This window comes from Hyperolius riggenbachi, chromosome 10 (assembly GCF_040937935.1).
Source record: "Hyperolius riggenbachi isolate aHypRig1 chromosome 10, aHypRig1.pri, whole genome shotgun sequence".
NCBI lineage: Eukaryota > Metazoa > Chordata > Amphibia > Anura > Hyperoliidae > Hyperolius > Hyperolius riggenbachi.
In genome coordinates, this window is record NC_090655.1 from 249,314,519 (window position 1) to 249,334,122 (window position 19,604).

The 19,604-nt window shown below is 43.9% G+C and overlaps 1 protein-coding gene across 1 annotated transcript; it reads left to right on the plus strand.

Annotated features, from left to right (window-relative positions):
• The first annotated feature begins 8,865 nt into the window (after nt 1-8,865).
• LOC137535195 (zinc finger protein ZFP2-like) lies at nt 8,866-19,276 on the plus strand. The gene is made up of 5 exons (XM_068257010.1): nt 8,866-8,919; nt 10,805-10,871; nt 11,352-11,428; nt 11,539-11,890; nt 15,226-19,276. The coding sequence occupies exons 2-5, from the start codon at nt 10,838-10,840 to the stop codon at nt 16,560-16,562; spliced, it is 1,800 nt and encodes a 599-aa protein (XP_068113111.1). The 5' UTR covers nt 8,866-8,919; nt 10,805-10,837; the 3' UTR covers nt 16,563-19,276.
• Nucleotides 19,277-19,604: the final 328 nt, after the last annotated feature.

Consider the following 19,604-nt stretch of genomic DNA (forward strand, 5'->3'; position numbering starts at 1 on the left):
GAAGAATCGCTGTGTATTTCTTTTTAATTGTTAGGTTTTTTTTTTAAGATCCGTGTGATCCCTGTATGCTGGGATACAAGACAAGTGCAGAGACCGCTGACCGATTCTGGTAGCTCTCTAAATAAACAACAGTGTTCTCCCCAGAATTTTTTTCCAGCCGGGTGGCATGAAAATGTAGCCGGGTGGGGCAAGATGAGAGAATGCAGGGCTGGTGCTTCTGTGTGCAACTCTGCTTACAGCATAGGAAGAGGTGAGCTGATAACAGCCGGGTGGTCACCAAAACTAGCCGGGTGGTCACCAAAACTAGCCGGGTGGAGCACCCGGCTAAAAGAGCCTGGGGAGAACACTGAACAAACAGTCTTTTTTTTGCCCACACCCTCCGTAACTGTGGACTTCTATGAGGCTCCAGCAGCAGAAACTGACTTGGTGATTGTGAAGGGAAGGGGGACGTGCAAGGGTCTTTTCATGTATGCACACGAGCCAGAGGAGAAACAGCACATGTGGTCCCAATGATTTATATGATGGTGGATGGTGAGGAAGAAAAAAAGACTGTTCATTTATTTAGATAGCTTCCAAAGTCCGTCAGCTCAGCATCTCTGCACTGAGCCAGCAAACAGGGCTCAGGTGGATGTTACAAAAACCCCACTAACAATTAAAAGGAAACACATAGTGATTCTGTATGTATGCAGTAATTACTATGGAGGTACTTAAATACGAAGTGTTTTGTGATAGTGTTCTTTAAAGTGAATGGGAACTGCATTTTTTTTCAAAATTAAGCAAATACTTACCTAAGGAGAGGGAAGGCTCTGGGTTGTATAGAGCCTTCCGTCTCCTCTCTCGGTGCTCTCTATCCTGTGCTGGCTCCCCCCCATTTCAGTCCCCCACCGAAAGGGTATTTGGAAGTCTTCGGGAGCCGTGTCCTCCCGAAGACGTGTGGCTCCATACTGCACAGGCGTGAGCGTGCAAGAGAGCGTGCTTGCGCAATACAGGGCCGCCCTTCTTCAGGAGCACTCGGGCTCCCTGAAGACTTCTGAAGCCTCCTTCGGGCGGGTAAAGCAGTATTTGACTAAATTAGTAAAATACTGCTACCGGGCGAGCCAGCACTGGAACGAGGGGACCAGGAGAGGAGCTCTATAGGACCCAGAGCCTTCCCTCTCCTTGGGTAAGTATCTGTCTCATTTTTTTAAATGCGGTTCCCATTCACTTTAAAGCGTAGTCAGGACACTCCAGTGCCAGCGTACCATAGCTGTGCAGAGTTCGTTTACTTACCATAAATACGCTCTATTTACCCAATACAGAATAAACAAAGGCAGAAAACATACTTGTCATATATTAGATGCATCAGGCATACGGAATATGGCGGAGGGGTTGTGTATGTGAAAACTGCTTATTTTGTCCATTTCCTGTCATTCCTATAGCTCAGCGATGTACACACCTTGTAGTTTTGTCACCAGCAATGATTGGCAGATAAAGAGGAACTGTAGTGAAAATAACATAATGAATACAATTGCTTATTTTTTTACAGTATTCATGTACAAAATGAATCAGTGTTTGCCCATTGTAATATCTTTCCTCACGCCAATTTACATTTTGAAATTTCGAGTGTCGACATCTTTGGTGTTGGCAGGTGTATCACTGCGGAATGTTAATTTACTGAGAGTTGTAAAGCCAGTACAAATAATACCTGGTCTCCCAAAATGCTCTGGGAGGAGAATTCTACATAACTAAACAGCCTAGGCTGTGACATCACTGGAAGGAAGGGGTTATATACAAATATAAAGCAATAGGAAGTGTTTCTGATGCTGAAACCAGGAAGATTACCATAAAAGTGGGCTATCCTGAATCATTTACTGCTTTTTACTATATGTCACTACAGTGTTTCTTTAAGTAATGCAAATACACTGCTGTATGGAGAGGGGAGGTCAGAGAATGGGCAAGTGACATCCTGCTGTGGGGGTCCTTAAAGCAAGAGGATCAGCCATACTATGCTAGGAAAAAAAATACATATATAAGTAGATAAATACTTGAGCTACTTACATAACACATGTATTGTACTGTCCACGTTTTGATTTTAGTAAATGTTATATAGTAAATGAAGAGAACTCTGTTCCTGGTGGGCCCACAGTTTGAGGCTAAATACTGATGTCATTCTTCCCTTAACTTTTTTTCTTTTCTCCTCCAATTGCTGAGTCACCTCTGCCTTACTTAGTGAGCAGGGGATCAGGTTTCAGCTAGTCAGCTAGGCAGGGAAATAAAGCGAAAGAGGAGGAATATATTATAGATAAAAAGAACCCCCAGCATGCAACTGTTTGGCAACGACTATTAAAGGGCCATTGCTCCTAAAATATGTGATAACTCCAAATCATAACAGCAGAAAAAGTTTTGAAAGTTTTGAATTCAGGATTAGCATCTTTATCACTTAATACACTCAGACCAATTGCTGTTGAAATGTGTTTTTTATGGTGACAATCCCGCTTTAACTACTTAAAGACCGCCTCACGGCCAACGGGCGTGACCGCAGCGGCAGCCCCAAACCCAAATGGCGTCAAGTCCTAGGGCTGCAGTTTCCCAGGGAACGGCCGCGCGCATGCGCGATCGTTCCCTGCCACTTCACATCGCGGCTAGCAGGCTGCATGTAAACGAAAGGAGAAAGAAATCCCCTTTGTTTACAAGCGTACAGCACTGCGGCCCCCGGCAGCGCTGTACGAGATCGGCGATCCCCGGCCTCTGATTGGCCGGGGATTGCCGTCCTCTCATAGGCTGAAGCCTATGAGAGGCGGAACAGGACAGATCGCTGTCCTGTTCCAATTCTGTTCACCGAGGGGAGGAGGGAAGGGAAAACGGCCACAGCGATCGGACCCCTCCAGTGGCATGTCTCCTTAGGGACAAGAAAAGGAGGTGAGTCCGATCGCTGGGCTCCTTAGCTGGGCTTTGCAGGAGGCTGAAAAGCCTGCACAGCCCAGTACTGCATAAAATGGCCCGGTCTTTAGGGGGGGTTAGCACTGTGGGCGTCAAGTGGTTAAAGGACATCTGCAAGGAGTTTGTATGTTCTCCCTGTGTCTGTGTGGGTTTCCTCCGGGCACTCCAGTTTCCTCCCACATCCCAAATACATGCAGATAAGGTAATTGGCTTCCCCCTAAACTTGGCCCTAGACCATGACACATTCACTACACAATACATACTGTACATACATAGACATATGACTATGGTAGGGAATAGATTCAATCTAGTAGTAGTACAATCTAGTAGATTGTGAGCCCCTCTGAGGGTCAGTTAGAAAATATACTCTGTACAGCGCTGCATAATACGTTGGCGCTATATAAATACTTAAAAAGAAATGAAAAAAAAAACAAATATTCCCATCAAAACAATAGAACTCGGGTTACCCAAATCCCCCAGCAGAGGCCTGCGATGTACCTATGCACACTCCAATTTTTTGCAAAGGAAAATATAAAATGTATTTGTACTTTTAGAATTTTTGGCTGCAGATATTTTTCAAACTGGTGACTCTTGGTAACGGCATATCTGTCTCTGCAGAGATCACCACAGGCATAATATGGCCAGACAGTATAATAAACACATAGCGTTATTTGTCCTATGTATGATTAGTGACCTCCAGTAGCTATTTCAAGGCATCCTTAGCAATCATAATCTATTATTACCATTATAAATAATCCTTGTAAACATTTGCTGTTAGGACAGGTTGGGTTGGAGCTACTCCTGTGTGGCAGAATTCATAGAGGGGTGTTTGATCAGGTGATACAGTTGTAAGGCTCTGATTCGCGGTGCATAATCATGTGACACTTCTGTTTCTTGCTTTGGGGGAAGCAGGAAGGAACCGCAGCAAACCAGAATGTTAAAAATCTGTCACCTGATCATACAGATCACATGGTTCTCTGTGAGTTCAGCTACACACCAGTGGCTGTCGTTGGGGTGGGCATGCCTAATGGGATTATATGTAGCCTTGTTGCATGGAAAGTTAGTTTGTGTAAATGGAAGCTATCGTATCTCTGTATTGTCTATGTTGTGTCTTGCATGAATAAAATGTTAATAACTTCAGTTTATGTACTTGTTGTCCCTACTGTTGTTGAGACTTATTGATCACACTATGGGCAGCGCGGTGGCGTAGTAGTTAGTGCTCTTGCCTTGCAGCGCTGGGTTCTCGGTTCGAATCCCAGCCAGGTCAACATCTGCAAGGAGTTTGTATGTTCTCCGTGTCTGTGTGGGTTTCCTCTGGGGACTCCGGTTTCCTCCCACATCCCAAAAACATAGAGATAAGTTAATTGGCTTCCCCCTAAATTGGCCCTAGACTACAATAAATACACTTCACGACACATACATAAGACATAGGACTATGGTAGGGACTAGATTGTGAGCTCCTCTGGGGGACAGTTAGTGACTAGAAAATTCCATAGCATACCAATACACTTACCATAAGAGGATAGGGGGTGGTTTGTTAATGGCTAGTGCTACCACTATTCAAAGCAGGGGCGTAACTAGAGGGGAGCAGCACATGCAAACCTAGGGGGGCCCAGAGTTAAGGGGGCCCCAACTACCAACTTTCCTTTCCTCAGATCATGACATCCACACTTGTGTTATGATCCTAGTGAGATGGACCCCAAGGCTGTGAAGGGCACCAAAGGGAAACAAGGGAAGGGTTGACATCTCTTGTTTCACTTTCTGAGTCCAGCGGGTCCAGTGGCTTCAAAGGAGGAGATTCCTGCACTTTGATTGGCCCAATAGGGTGACTGTCCTCTCGTCCTTTGAAGGCTTTGGACCCATCAGGGCTCAGGGCAGGTTCAGTGGAGAACTCCTTAAGTTTAATGAAGCGCTTGTTAAACTATTGGAGCATAGCGTAATTTTGCAGTGCTGCATAGTGTGCGCTGGGGATTATCACCTTGCGCTGCTGTCATTAAGCTGTGCTGCTTCAGCAACACAGCTTAATGAATCAACCCCAGAGAATGTATGCCCATGGAAACACATTGTTTAGTTTCCCCAATATTGTACAGTGCAAATTCACGTTTGTAAAGTATAACCAGCACGTTATAATAATAATAATAATAATAATAGTAGTATTTTTATAGCAATTTTCTCCCTGGGAACTCAAAGCACTGTGACCCTGTGTTCTGCAGGCTCAAAGGCTCGGGAGAGGAGGTGGGTTTAAGCCATTTCTTAAAGAAAACCTGTAACTTAAAAAACCTCCCCCTGGGGGGTACTCACCTCGGGTGGGGGAAGCCTCTGGATGCTATCGAGGCTTCCCCCGTCCTCCTCGGTCCCACGGCAGTGGCGAAAAAACCCCGGGAACGGCGGGGATGTAAATATTTACCTCTCCGGCTCCAGTGCAGGCGCAGTATCCACTCTCCGCCTCGGAGGTAGGCGGAAATAGCCGATTGCTGTCGGGCCGCTCTACTGCGCAGGCGCAAGTCGCCTGCGCAGTGGAGCGGACCCGACGGAGATCGGCTATTTTCACCTATCTCTGGCTATTTTCGCATCAGTGCCCCCGCTGGAGCCAGAGAAGGTAAATAAATCAGCGCTTGTCAGGCTTGCCGAGGGAGGATTCCGGGACACTTCGGGGAAGCCAGCGCTGGATTGCCTGCAGCTACAGCGGAGGAGGAAGCCTCATTGGGACTCTGAGGCTTCCCCCTCCCGAGGTGAGTACCCCCCAGGGGAACTTTTTTTCGTTACAGGTTCTCTTTAAAGCTGATTGTGGAAGTGAGTTCCATAGAGTAGCGGCAACATAGGAAAAGGTGGAGAGTGCATGGAGGGTCATATAGTTCCAATAGATTTGCTATGTATTTGGATTACATGTGGTGTAGATAGAGCCTTGAATGTCAGCAGGCAGATCTTAAAATGGATTCTCCATTTTACTGGCAACCAGTGAAGAGTTTGCAGTACTGGAGATGTGTGAGCTGCAGGTATCATTGGCTAGGAGTCTGGCTGCAGCATTCTGTACTAGTTGTAGGGGGTGCAGAACCTTTTCTGGGCATCTGATGATGAACAGGGCATTGCAGTAGTCCAGACGGGAGGATACAAATGCAGGAACTAGCGCAGGTAGTCCTGCAAGTGAGTACGGCCCACAGGCCATCAGTTGGACAGCCCTGTCCTAGGCTATATTTTGCCCACTGGGAGCATGTAAAGAGTAATGGTGATGGCACAGAACCCTGTGGGACTCCTTAAGCAAGTGGCACTGGATCAGAGTAGTGGGTGCCTAGGCACACTTGCTGTGATCTGTCAGATAAGAAGAACTGAAACCAACTCAGAACAGCACCAATTAGGCTGCAATATACAGTGCTGGTCGTAATGGAAAAATCTACGCTTACGGATCATTACGCGTGATTTTACGCTATTACGCATTACGCAATTACGGTTACGGCGTAGGAAATTATCTACGGTACATCACTGTAATTATGCGTAAACTTACGCAGTTACGCGTAAGGATACCGTAATGTAGGCGCTTACACTATGATGTTACGCGTAGTGCCGTAATACCCATTAATGCGTATTTTTTTACGCATACGGACGATATGTACGCAATAGCAGTCAATGTGACAGTTATTGCGTACATATCATTCGTATGCGTCAAAAACGTACGCTTATACTGAAGGGCGGGAGAAGATACTAATGGTTGCTTAGGATGTTAGTACGTTAGTAATTACGCGTAAAATTACGCGTAAGTGTTTGTAAAATTACGCATACCTAGCAATTACGGTAGACAGTGTAATTACGATACCACTTTACTGCTTACGCGTAAATAATTACGCGTAAGACCGTAATTTACGCATAGCGCTTACGCGTAAATTTATATTGAATTACGATGCGTAATTACGCTCATGCGTAATTTCGGCCCAGCACTGGCAATATATCATCAATTGCTGGATTACTATGCCATGGTCCAAAATGGTATCACAAACTGCAGATAAGTCAAAAAGAATGAGAATTGAGCACTCACCCTTGTCTCTTGCTGTAAGAAGATCATTCATTACTCGGACTAGTGCCGTTTCAGTGAATGAACAATGAACTTAAGGGACAAACTGTAACTAGAGGGATATGGAGGCTGCCATATTTATTTCACTTTAAACAATGCCAGTTCCCTGGCTATCCTGCTTATGCTTTGCCTCTAATACTTTTAGCCATAGACCCTGAACAAGCATTCAGCTGATCAGGCATTTCTGACAATATTGTCAGATGTGACAAGATTAGCTGCATGCTTGTTTCTGGTGTTATTTATACACTACTGAGATAAAGGGACACTTAAGCCACACCCCCAATCACAACCCCGTCACACCCCTAGTCACGCACATCTTAAAGATTTCATAACAAAAATATGCTGTTTTATAATTTAAACTACACTGGCCCTTTCTATCTTGGTTCATTTTTCTTCATATTAACATTTTAAAATGAGTAATATATCAATTGAAAGGATGGGAATAAAGTTCAAACACACCAAACATATTTTTAGTAGAGAAATATATATATTTACATATATAGTAAAAGGGACAAAGTCCTGAAAGAGGGACAAATGAGGAGGGAAGAGCATAGCTCCCAACTGTCCCTCTTTCGGAGGGACAGTCCCTCTTTGGGAGCCCTGTCCCTCTGTCCAACTTTCCTCCTTATTTGTCCCTCTTTCAAGACTTTGTCCCTCTTTCTATGTAAATATATATTTCTCTACTGAAAAATGTGTTTGATTGACTCTAAACTTCATTCCCATCCTTTAAATTGATATATTACTTAGTTTTAAAATGTTAAAATAAAGGAACATGAACCAGGATAGAAAGGACCAGTGTGGTTTGAATTATAAAACAACATATTTTTCTTATGAAATCTTTATGGTATGCGTGACTAAGGGTGTGGCGGGGCGTGATTCGGGGTGTGGCAGGGGTGTGGCTAAAGTGTCCCTCTTACTCAACTGAGTCAACGCAAAAAGTTGGGAGGTATGGGAAGAGGGACAGGGCTCCCAAAGAGGGACTGTCCCTCCAGAAGAGTATAGATGGTCAGGAATAGGTACCTCAGTATTGGTAGCCTGGGTAGCCAGGCAGAGGGTGGACGCAGCAGCAGCTCAGCAGTCATCGGATACTCACTTGCCAGTGCCACAATCCACACGCTGCAGCTACAAACTTCTTCCTGTTCTCACAGTAAGAGAGCCCCCTAGTGAACTGGAACATAAGAATAGGAAGACATTTGTAGCTGCAGCACGTGGATCATGGTGAAGTGAGTATCTGATGAACCCCTCAGCAGCAGCAGCATGTGGGGAGGACGAGTGGGCCCCTCAGGGGCCCAGCCCGGTCGTACAGGCGGCTGCTGCAATCATGGCCCCTACGCCCCTGCTTTAAAATGCACCCGAAGGGGAAAAAGCGTTGGTTTGGGTGCATACTTCAGTAGAGGGGAAGACTCTGGATAATCTAGAGACTTCCCCCTTCCCCTCTGCCTCACCGTTCCAGTGCTGGGACCTCTCGAAGTTTGTTGACAAGCCCTTATAGGTGAAGCATGGCCGCACTGTGCAGGCGCACACAGCTTGGGCCTGTGCAGCAGCATGGAGCTGAACAGACTCGGCTTTACGCCACTCATTCTCATATGGGATCGTGGCAGCGATGGCACCATTGTTTATTATTACATCACTATTTTGTGCACCATTGTTATTGTAATGCGGTAATGCCCCTGTGTAACACTGTTTAATTTTGCATAATGTCTCCCCTATCTTGTTTACAGCACTGCATAATATGCTAGCGCTTTATAAAGTTTATTAATCATAACAATAATTAGAACACAACGCTGCAGTGTTTACATTTGCCACAAGATGGCAGTAGTATTCACATAGGAAGAGGGGGAACCTATGAACAGGAAGATGTGGGTCAGAGTTGGGTCAGAGTTGAATTGCCAGGAAGTAGAAGGGAGACATTGCTGAGACTGGCAGCAGAGGAGGTAATAAAAGATTATTTTATATTTTTACCCCCCAGTTACCACCAATGCTGCCCATCCCCTGCCTGTGTCACCTTCTACTGTCACCAACAGCTGTAGCTACACAAGTGTATAATAACTGTGTTTATGTGTTAATATTCATAGTTGTTGGATCTATTAGACTTTTATATATTCTTCTGACCCAAGTACATGTGTGGCAGATCACCTAGCTAGTCACACAACCTATCGATACACGAGGACGTAAAGAGGTGCAGCGACAATCGAGATTCTCCAGTTTCACGAAAGTAGGGAGGGAGCGCTTTGCCAGATACCTGCTAGACAGGAGTGGACAAAATAAATAGGCAATCCAGGAAAACATCCAATCTCAGAGCCAGTGGCAGTTTTAGGAGCCAGTTCCATTCAAAAAAACTATAATTTTTGGATATACCTTTCTTAAACAAAAACACACCTACTTAAAGGACACCTGAAGAAGAGGGATAAGGAGGCTGCCTTATGTATTTCCTTTTAAAACAATACTAGTTGCCTGGCTATCCTGCTGCTCCTTTGCCTTTAATACATTTAGCCATAGACCCTTGTTTTTGGTGTTATTCACTCATTACTGCAGCCAAATAGATCATCAGGGCTGCCAGGCAGCTGATATTGTTTAAAAAGGAAATAAATATGGCGGCATCCATATTCTTTTAACAACAGCTGTCCTTTAAATTAGTCACAAGATATGCAAAGGGACGGATTAATTACGTTTTAGCTTCAAGTACATTAGTGTTTTGTTTAAAGTGTACCAGAGATGAGGGATAGGAAAAAAGCAACATACCTGGGGCTTCCTCCAGGCTGATCGCTCCCTCGCTGTCCTCCTGCACCGTCTGGATCCTCCGCTATCTGGCTGGAAATACCTTAAGTTGGGTCCAGTCGGAGCATCGTGCTCCCATAGCTGGGAACGCTCTGCGCCAGCGCAGTAGTACTGTGCAGGGGAAGAATGCTCCCAGCCACGGGAGGCGCATGGCCTCGCTGCGCATAGGCAGTGTGCCTTGGCTAGAAGAATTACAATAATGGAGGATCCAGACAGCACAGGAGAACGGCTACGCAGTGATCGCCTGAAGGGGCTGGAGGAATCCCCAGGTATGTATACACCCCCCCCCCCCGCCATAGGTTTTTTTTAAGCACAATGCAGTGCCTTGCAGAAGCAGTTTATCATTCCTCACACTACAGGGAGTGAGAAAAAAGCTACAAAGTGTCAATTTAAACTAACCCCACATTATGCTTTGTTTTTAAAAGCATGTGGTGAGAAAACAAGACTTGTTTTGAAAACAATGATTGCAAGACACGATAGAAATAAGCAGACAAGTTTATTTGATACCCTTTTGGAGTTCCTCTTTAAGGGGCAGTAGCCACCTGTCTCCTGGAGCCAGCCCAGTCTTGTTATAAGGCAGCAGGCATGCACACAGACCCTACCCGGGACATTGTCAGGCCACCAGCCCTCCGAGTGTCTTCTGAGGAGTCACATGGCAGGAGAACAGACCAGTGGTCGTACGCTAAACCTGACATAGAACAACCATTAATAGTGAACTATGTACAGTGTCATTGAATAGGAGTAACATTTCTACACTTGTTACACAAGTAACACAATAGTAATGCTTTTTGTTTATTTTTGTGTGTTGGAATAGATGTTCAACTCGCACCCATTCTGATCAGGAAGCACTATGACCGTAGGGACATAAGACCTTGAAAATCCTTAAATTGGTGGCTGAATGTTACTCAAGTATAAGTCCATCAATTAGGATAACAGAGGACAAGTTTTTTTTTTTTTTTTTTTATAACAGTAACCATGTTTAGTAATGCTCATAAAGTTTATATATATCTTGTATCATTGTGTATGCCTATTTCATTGTAGGAATGACTGAGTTTAGATGAACAGAAGAACATCATGATGGAGAATCAGCTGCCCCTCACATCATCGGGTAATAGGAAACGTTCATTTCTTGTAATGGAGACAGCAGTATGGAGCATCCACCTACATCCCCCATTATCTGATAATCACATAGAGACAATGAGCTTGATTCACTAAGACAAATAGCATGCCTTATCAGAGATAACACTGCTTATCAGAGATAACACACCTTATCAAAGTTAACACGCCTTATCAAAGTTAACATGACTTATCAGAGTAGCATAGCAAGCGCAACGAACCCGCAGGGGCTCAGGGCAGGACGAGTGGAGCTCTTGTCATTGCCAATTAGTAGGCATAAGTTTGTAGCGCTTGCTATGCTACTCTGATAAGGCGTGTTAACTTTGTTAAGTCTTGTTATCTCTGATAAGGAGTGTTAACTCGGATAAGGAGTGTTATCTCTGATAAGGCATTTTAACTCTGATAAGGCATGCTATTTGTCTTAGTGAATCAAGCCCAATGTATTCAGTTAGTGTGTGTGTGTTTCCTACAGATGGATCCAGTAACAGAAACCCACCAGACAGATCTGTCTATTCCAAGAATTATACAGAGGAACACAACATCTATCAGGTAGGTGAAGCTGAGGTTGTAGTTTAAAAATATATATCCAAACAATATTTTATGTAGTTTTTGGTTCTCCATTGTTCCTGTTCTTATTTTTTACCTATTTTTGGATTTAGAGTAAATCACAAATTAATATGAAAGTTGAGTTGAAAGATGAAGAAGAAACATATGTGAGGGAGGATCATAAACCTATGGAGGAGGAGGACATGATGAGGACAATAAAAGAAGAACACCATTCATATCTGAGTAATGATCAGCAGTCCATGGATTTGAGGGTAATGATGGTGACAATCAAGGAGGAAGAAGAAGAGACATATGTGAGGGGTGATCAACAGTCTATGGAGGAAGGTGACATGATGAGGACAATAAAACAAGAAGGAGAAGCATACCTGAGTGATTATCAGCAATGTACGGATGAGCATGAAAACATGGGGACAATCAAAGATGAGGACTTTTCTTTAAATATTTGTGAGTAAGGCTGATACATTGTAAAGATTTGGAAGCTTTTCCCCATCAGATCATAAATCCAGGCACTTTCCATGGTCATTAATTTCCACACATATCTGCTATTCTGAACAATGTATTGTTTATTATCACAAAGAACATCCATTCCACGATGGTGGGATTAAGGTAATTCCAAGAGATTCATTTTGTGGAAAATAAACACACTCCATTTCCTAACATGCCCAGCAGTTGAGATGGAGATACTGTACACCATATGAAAAGCCCATCTCCATTCCTCAGTATAACATCATAGTGCCAACCAATGAGGAGGAGATACTGTACACCATATGAAAGGCCCATCTCCATTCCTCAGTATAACATCATAGCACCAACAAATAAGGAGGAGATACTGTACACCATATGAAAGGCCCCTCTCCATTCCTCAGTATAACATCATAGTACTAACAAATGAGGAGGAGATAATGTACACCATATGAAAGGTCCATCTCCATTCCTCAGTATAACATCATAGTGCCAACAAATGAGGAGGAGATACTGTACACCATATGAAAGGGCCATCTCCATTCCTCAGTATAACATCATAGTACCAACAAATGAGGAGGAGATACTGTACACCATATGAAAGGGCCATCTCCATTCCTCAGTATAACATCATAGTACTAACAAACGAGGAGGAGATACTGTACACCATATGAAAGGCCCATCTCCAATCCTCAGTATAACATCATAGTACCAACAAATAAGAAGGAGATACTACACGCCATATGAAAGGCCCATCTCCATTCCTCAGTATAACATCATAGCACCAACAAATGAGGAGGAGATACTGTACACCATATGAAAGGCCCATCTACATTCATTAGTATAACATCATAGTACCAACAAATGAGGAGGAGATACTGAACACCATATGAAAGGCCCATCTCCATTCCTCAGTATAACATCATAGTACCAACAAATGAGGAGGAGATACTGTACACCATATGAAAGGTCCATCTCCATCCCTCAGTATAACATCATAGTACCAACAAATGAGGCAGAGATACTGTACACCATATGAAAGGCCCATCTCCATTCATCAGTATAACAACATAGTGCCAACAAATGAGGAGGACATACTTGTACACCATATGAAAGGCCCATCTCCATTCCTTAGTATAACATCATAGCACCAACAAATGAGGAGGAGATACTGAACACCATATGAAAGGCCCATCCCCATTCCTCAGTATAACAACATAGTGCCAACAAATGAGGAGGAGATACTGTACACCATATGAAAGGCCCATCTCTATTCCTCAGTATAACATCATAGCACCAACAAATGAGGAGGAGATACTGTACACCATATGAAAGGCCCATCCCCATTCCTCAGTATAACATCATAGTACCAACAAATGAGGAGGAGATACTACACACCATATGAAAGGCACATCTCCATTCCTCAGTATAACATTATAGCACCAACAAATGAGGAGGAGATACTGTACACCATATGAAAGGGCCATCTCCATTCCTCAGTATAACATCATAGTACCAACAAATGAGGAGGAGACACTGTACTCCATATGAAAGGCCCATCTCCATTCCTCAGTATAACATCATAGTACCAACAAATGAGGAGGAGATACTACACACCATATGAAAGGCACATCTCCATTCCTCAGTATAACATTATAGCACCAACAAATGAGGAGGAGATACTGTACACCATATGAAAGGCCCATCTCCATTCCTTAGTATAACATCATAGTACCAACAAATGAGGAGGAGATACTGTACACCATATGAAAGGTCCATCTCCATTCCTCAGTATAACATCACAGCTCCAACAAATGAGGCAGAGATACTGTACACCATATGAAAGGTCCATCTCCATTCCTCAGTATAACATCATAGTACTAACAAATGAGGAGGAGATACTGTACACCATATGAAAGGCCCATCTCCATTCCTCAGTATAACATCACAGCTCCAACAAATGAGGCAGAGATACTGTACACCATATGAAAGGTCCATCTCCATTCCTCAGTATAACATCATAGTACTAACAAATGAGGAGGAGATACTGTACACCATATGAAAGGTCCATCTCCATTCCTCAGTATAACATCATAGCACCAACAAATGAGAAGGAGATACTGCACACCATATGAAAGGTCCATCTCCATTCCTCAGTATAACATCACAGCTCCAACAAATGAGGCAGAGATACTGTACACCATATGAAAGGTCCATCTCCATTCCTCAGTATAACATCATAGTACTAACAAATGAGGAGGAGATACTGTACACCATATGAAAGGTCCATCTCCATTCCTCAGTATAACATCATAGTACTAACAAATGAGGAGGAGATACTGTACACCATATGAAAGGTCCATCTCCATTCCTCAGTATAACATCATAGCACCAACAAATGAGGAGGAGATACTGTACACCATATGAAAGGTCCATCTCCATTCCTCAGTATAACATCATAGCACCAACAAATGAGAAGGAGATACTACACACCATATGAAAGGCACATCTCCATTCCTCAGTATAACATCATAGCACCAACAAATGAGGAGGAGATACTGTACACCATATGAAAGGTCCATCTCCATTCCTCAGTATAGCATCATAGCACCAACAAATGAGGAGGAGATACTGTACACCATATGAAAGGCCCATCTCCATTCCTCAGTATAACATCATAGCACCAACAAATGAGGAGATACTACACACCATATGAAAGGCACATCTCCATTCCTCGGTATAACATCATAGCACCAACAAATGAGGAGGAGATACTATACACCATATGAAAGGTCCATCTCCATTCCTCAGTATAACATCATAGCACCAACAAATGAGGAGGAGATACTGTACATCATATGAAAGGCACATCTCCATTCCTTAGTATAACATCATAGTACCAACAAATGAGGAGGAGATACCGTACACCATATGAAAGGCCCATCTCCATTCCTCAGTATAGCATCATAGCACCAACAAATGAGAGGAGATACTGTACACCATATGAAAGGCCCATCTCCATTCCTCAGTATAGCATCATAGCACCAACAAATGAAGAGGAGATACTGTACACCATGGGAAAGGTCCATCTCCATTTCTCAGTACAACATCATCTACTCAAGAAATGAGGGGGAGATACTGTACATTATATGAAAGGTCCATCTCCATTCCTCAGTATAACATCATGTTACCAACAAATGAGTACTGGTATTGCTCTAATTTACTTCACACCTTGGTGAAACTTTTCAGTATTAGATTAACATACTGTACTTGACAAAATGAATATAATTTAAATATTGTTAATATTTTATTTCCAGTGGATGGACCCATAGGCTGGAATATCTCAGAAGCACACCTTATTCTATGTCCAGAAGATAGTGCAGAAAATAATGGTGTCACCCAGTATTCTCCAGGAATAAACCTCATTCCTCAGAATCTACAGCACAGCTATAACCATGCTGATGAATCAACAGATCCTTCTAATCCTCAGACTTCTTCTCATAAATCACCTTGTGCTGCAAAGGCCCATCCGAGATCTCTCAGTGTGGACAGGTTCAGCAAAATGTCCAACTCTGAAGAACCTTCTTCCAGTAAATCCTGTAGTGTTAGAAATAAAACCGAGAAGATATTTCCGTGTTCTGAATGTGGAAAATCCTTTCAGAAGAACTCGCTTCTCATAGTCCATCAGAGAGTGCACACTGGCGAACGTCCCTTTCCATGTTCCGAGTGTGACAAATCTTTTTCACAGAAAGGTAAGCTCATGGTCCACCAGAGAATTCACACCGGTGAACGGCCGTTCTCGTGCTCAGAGTGTGGGAAAGGATTTATTCGTACCAAAGACCTACGTCGGCACCAGAAGAGGCACACCGACGAACGGCCTTTTTCTTGCTCGGAGTGTGAAAAGTGCTTCATTCGTAAATATGATCTCCTCATACACCAGCGAGTTCACACGGGTGACCACCCTTTTTCATGTGCCGAGTGTGGGAAAGGGTTCAATCACAAAGGAGACCTCATAACGCACCAGAGGAGTCATAGAGGTGAGCGTCCTTTTTCCTGTTCAGAGTGTGAGAAAAGTTTCAGCTGTAAAGGAATCCTTCTGAAACATCAAAGAAGCCACACTGGTGAGCGGCCTTATCCATGTTCAGAGTGTGGGAAATGTTTCATTCGCAAAGAACACCTTCGCATACACCAGAAAAGGCACACTGGGGAGCGTCCTTTTTCTTGTCCAGTGTGCGGGAAAGGTTTCATTCAGAATGGAGACCTTCTTACACACCAGAGAAGCCACACAGGTGAGCGCCCTTTTTCCTGTTCAGAGTGTGGGAAAGGCTTCATCTATAAAGCTAACCTTCTTATACATGAGAGAAGTCACAAAGGTGAACGTCCTTTTGCTTGTCCCGACTGTGGGAAGGGCTTCATTCAGAAGGGAGATCTTCTGATTCACCAGAGAAGACACACAGGCGAGCGTCCTTATACGTGTGTAGATTGTGGGAAAGGTTTCATTCAGAAAGCCCACCTTCTTCTGCATCAGAGAAGACACACTGGAGAGCGACCTTTTTCCTGTTTAGAATGTGGGAAATCCTTTGTCTGTAAAGCACACCTTCTTGTGCATCAGAGAAGCCACACGGGTGAACGTCCGGTTCCATGCTCTGAATGAGGGAAACAGCTCACCAAGAAGTTACCCTGGAGGCCACTGCAAGCATTGTTGCTGTATATGGTGGAATTCCATGGCTTGTGTTTATTGTAAACAGAGTAGGACATAGATGGGAAGGTTGTCAGTGTCAGTCCACCCTACAGCTGTAAAGATACAATGAAGAGGTGGACTCTTCATTGTATCTTTCGGGGACTTCACTGGTGACATTTCTAAGTCATATCTCTGTAACTGTTGGGTTGAAAAAAGTCATGTCCATTGAGTTTATCCAGAAAATAAGGTATAACACTAGTATGCACTCTCACATATCCCTGTTGATCCAGAGTTTGTATTCCCTTCCCACCTTATTTTGGGTACCCTCTTTGCTGCAGTCTATAAATAACTTGGCCTGTTGCATAATAGAGCTTCTAATAGAGGAAATTGAAGCATTTTCACAATTTGAAAGGACACCAGAAGTGAGAGGTTTATGGAGGCTTTTATATTTATTTTCTTTTAAACAATACAGAATGACTGACTTTCCTGCTGAGCCTCTGTCTGTAATACCCTTAGCCATAGACCCTGGATAAACATGCAGATCAGGTGCTCTGAATGAACTCTGAACAGCTGGGCTGCCAGGCAACTGGTGTTGTTTAACAGGAAATAAATATGGCAGCAACCATATCCCTGCCACTTCAGGCGTCCATCAAGGCCTCCATGTAAGTGAGGGGCTACGAAGCAGCCCTCCGTAGCTAAGTAAATGCTTGCTACAAAGAAGCCCCCCGTAGGTAAGTAAATGCTTGCTACAAAGCAGCCCCCCATAGGTAAGTAAATGCCTTCTCAGTTTATGAACCTCACTTAGACAAGACAAATAACATTTATATCGCGCTTTTCTCCTGGTGGACTGAAAATGCCAGAGCTGCAGCCACTAGGACGCGCTCTGTAGGCAGTAGCAGTGTTAGGGAGACTTGCCTAAGGTCTCCTACTGAATAGGTGCTAGCTTACTGAACAGGCAGAGCCGAGATTTGAACCCAGGTCTCCTGTGTCAGAGGCAGAGCCCTTAACCATTACACCATCCAGCCACACTTAGGGGAAGGTTCATTTGACAAAACTCTCTGCTTAATTCCCTTTAAGCTTCTCCTCCCTGTGCTCAACATCAGAGTTAGGGATGATCAATGAGAAGCAAATTCTTTTGAAATTATGCAAATTTTTTCAGTTTGAAAATGGTCCAATCAATTTAAAGTGAAAAGAACAAACGACTGGGTCTTGACCTGGATTTATGCAATTATAGCTTGATGTATTAGTAGCACAGCCACTAGATAGCACAATACAGAGGCGCTCAGTGTGGTTTTGATGCTAATAAGCTGTGTGTGCTCCTTCTTGATTGACCTGATGAAGCGGGATTGAGCCCGTGAAACGCGTTGCCTTTTTGTACTGTGGAGTATAAATAAATTGTTGTTTGACTGTTGATGCCACAGTCCTTCCTTTGTTTGCTTTGTCCGTATGGATGGAATAGGTCCACCACTGCCCCATCGGTTTTAAGCTTGTTTAAGTTACTTATTCTATTGGTGCCTCTGGAAAGCTTCTAGATAGCACAATGTTTCGGCACGCATGTGTTTTTTAAATTTTTATGCAAATGTATGCAGTTTGAAAATGGACCAATCAATTTAAACCCACATTTTCAAGCTGCGTATATTTGCATCATCTTGGAAGAATTTGCATATCTGTGATCACCCCTAGTCAGAGTAGAGAAAGTTGGAGCTTCGCTTCCACAGCTGGATGATATATGACAAGACAAATAATATATATATATATTTATTTTTTCCCTCTCCTGGTGAACTGAAAGCACCAGAGCTGCAGCCACTCTATAGGCAGTAGGAGTGTAAGGGAGTCTTGCCCATATAATAAGTGCTGGCTTACTGAACAGGAAGAGCTGAGATTTGAACCCAGGTCTCCCGTGGCAGAGCCCATAATCATTACACTATCCAGCCTGCTGGTAAAGTATAGCTACAGTCTGGCATACAATGTGAAATTCTAAACATTTCAGGTCTCTATCCAGGGAGATCACATGGGAATGTGGTATCCAGTTCAGTCAGAAACATCTGCAGTGCAGAAAGTAGGGGGAGTAGATGAAGATTTATCATTATAAGAGCCCTTTGTCAGGCAGTGAGAACAATACGGTGCACCTTCAGGCCTCTGTCTATCAATACTTCATCAAATGTGTGCCTGTGTGGGCATGGCATAGGTCGACGTGTGCATGCCCAATGTGTGCCTGTGTGGGCGTGGCAGAGGTGGGGCACGCATGCACAATGTGTGCTTGTGGGGGGCTTGGCACAGGTCGGGGTGTGCATGCCCAATGTGTGCCTGTGTGGGTGTGGCACAGGTGAGATGCACATGCCCCATGTGTCCCTGTGTGGGCGTGGCACAAGTGGGGCATACATGTATATCTGTGGGGGCGTGGCAGAGGTGGGACACGCATGCACAATGTGTGCCTGTGGGGGTGTGGCACAGGTGGGGCATACATGTGTATCTGTGGGGGCGTGGCACATATTAAGTTGCATGCACAATGTGTGCCTGTGTGCGCATGCGTACCTGTGAGGGCCTGGCACAGGTGGGGTGTGCATGCGCAGTAGGACCATGCACGCTATTGCTGCATTACTGTATGAAATCTTGTCTTATGTGCATAGGAGGTACGGTGATAAAATAGGTTGGTTCTTGTGTTCAATAAAATATTATTTACATCACGTTATGTAGTTGTTGTTTTTCAAAGGGTGTCATATTTCTTAAATTCCACAATATGAAACACAAGATATTTGAAATGTGATGCTGTTAGTCTGTGTTTCTCACTGGACACATCTGGTCGGGAGCCCTTTCAACAGCCACTTCCTGCAGTATGCATGTCTAGAGATGCAGGCTGCAATCTTCTTATTCTCTCTGCCTGCACCCCACCCCTTGCAGTGTGACCAGCATAAAGATTCTAACCCAACCAGCATCCTAGACTGGAGAACCAGCAGTTCACTCTTAGGTGAGAGGTAGTGTTGGGCGAACAGTGTTCGCCACTGTTCGGGTTCG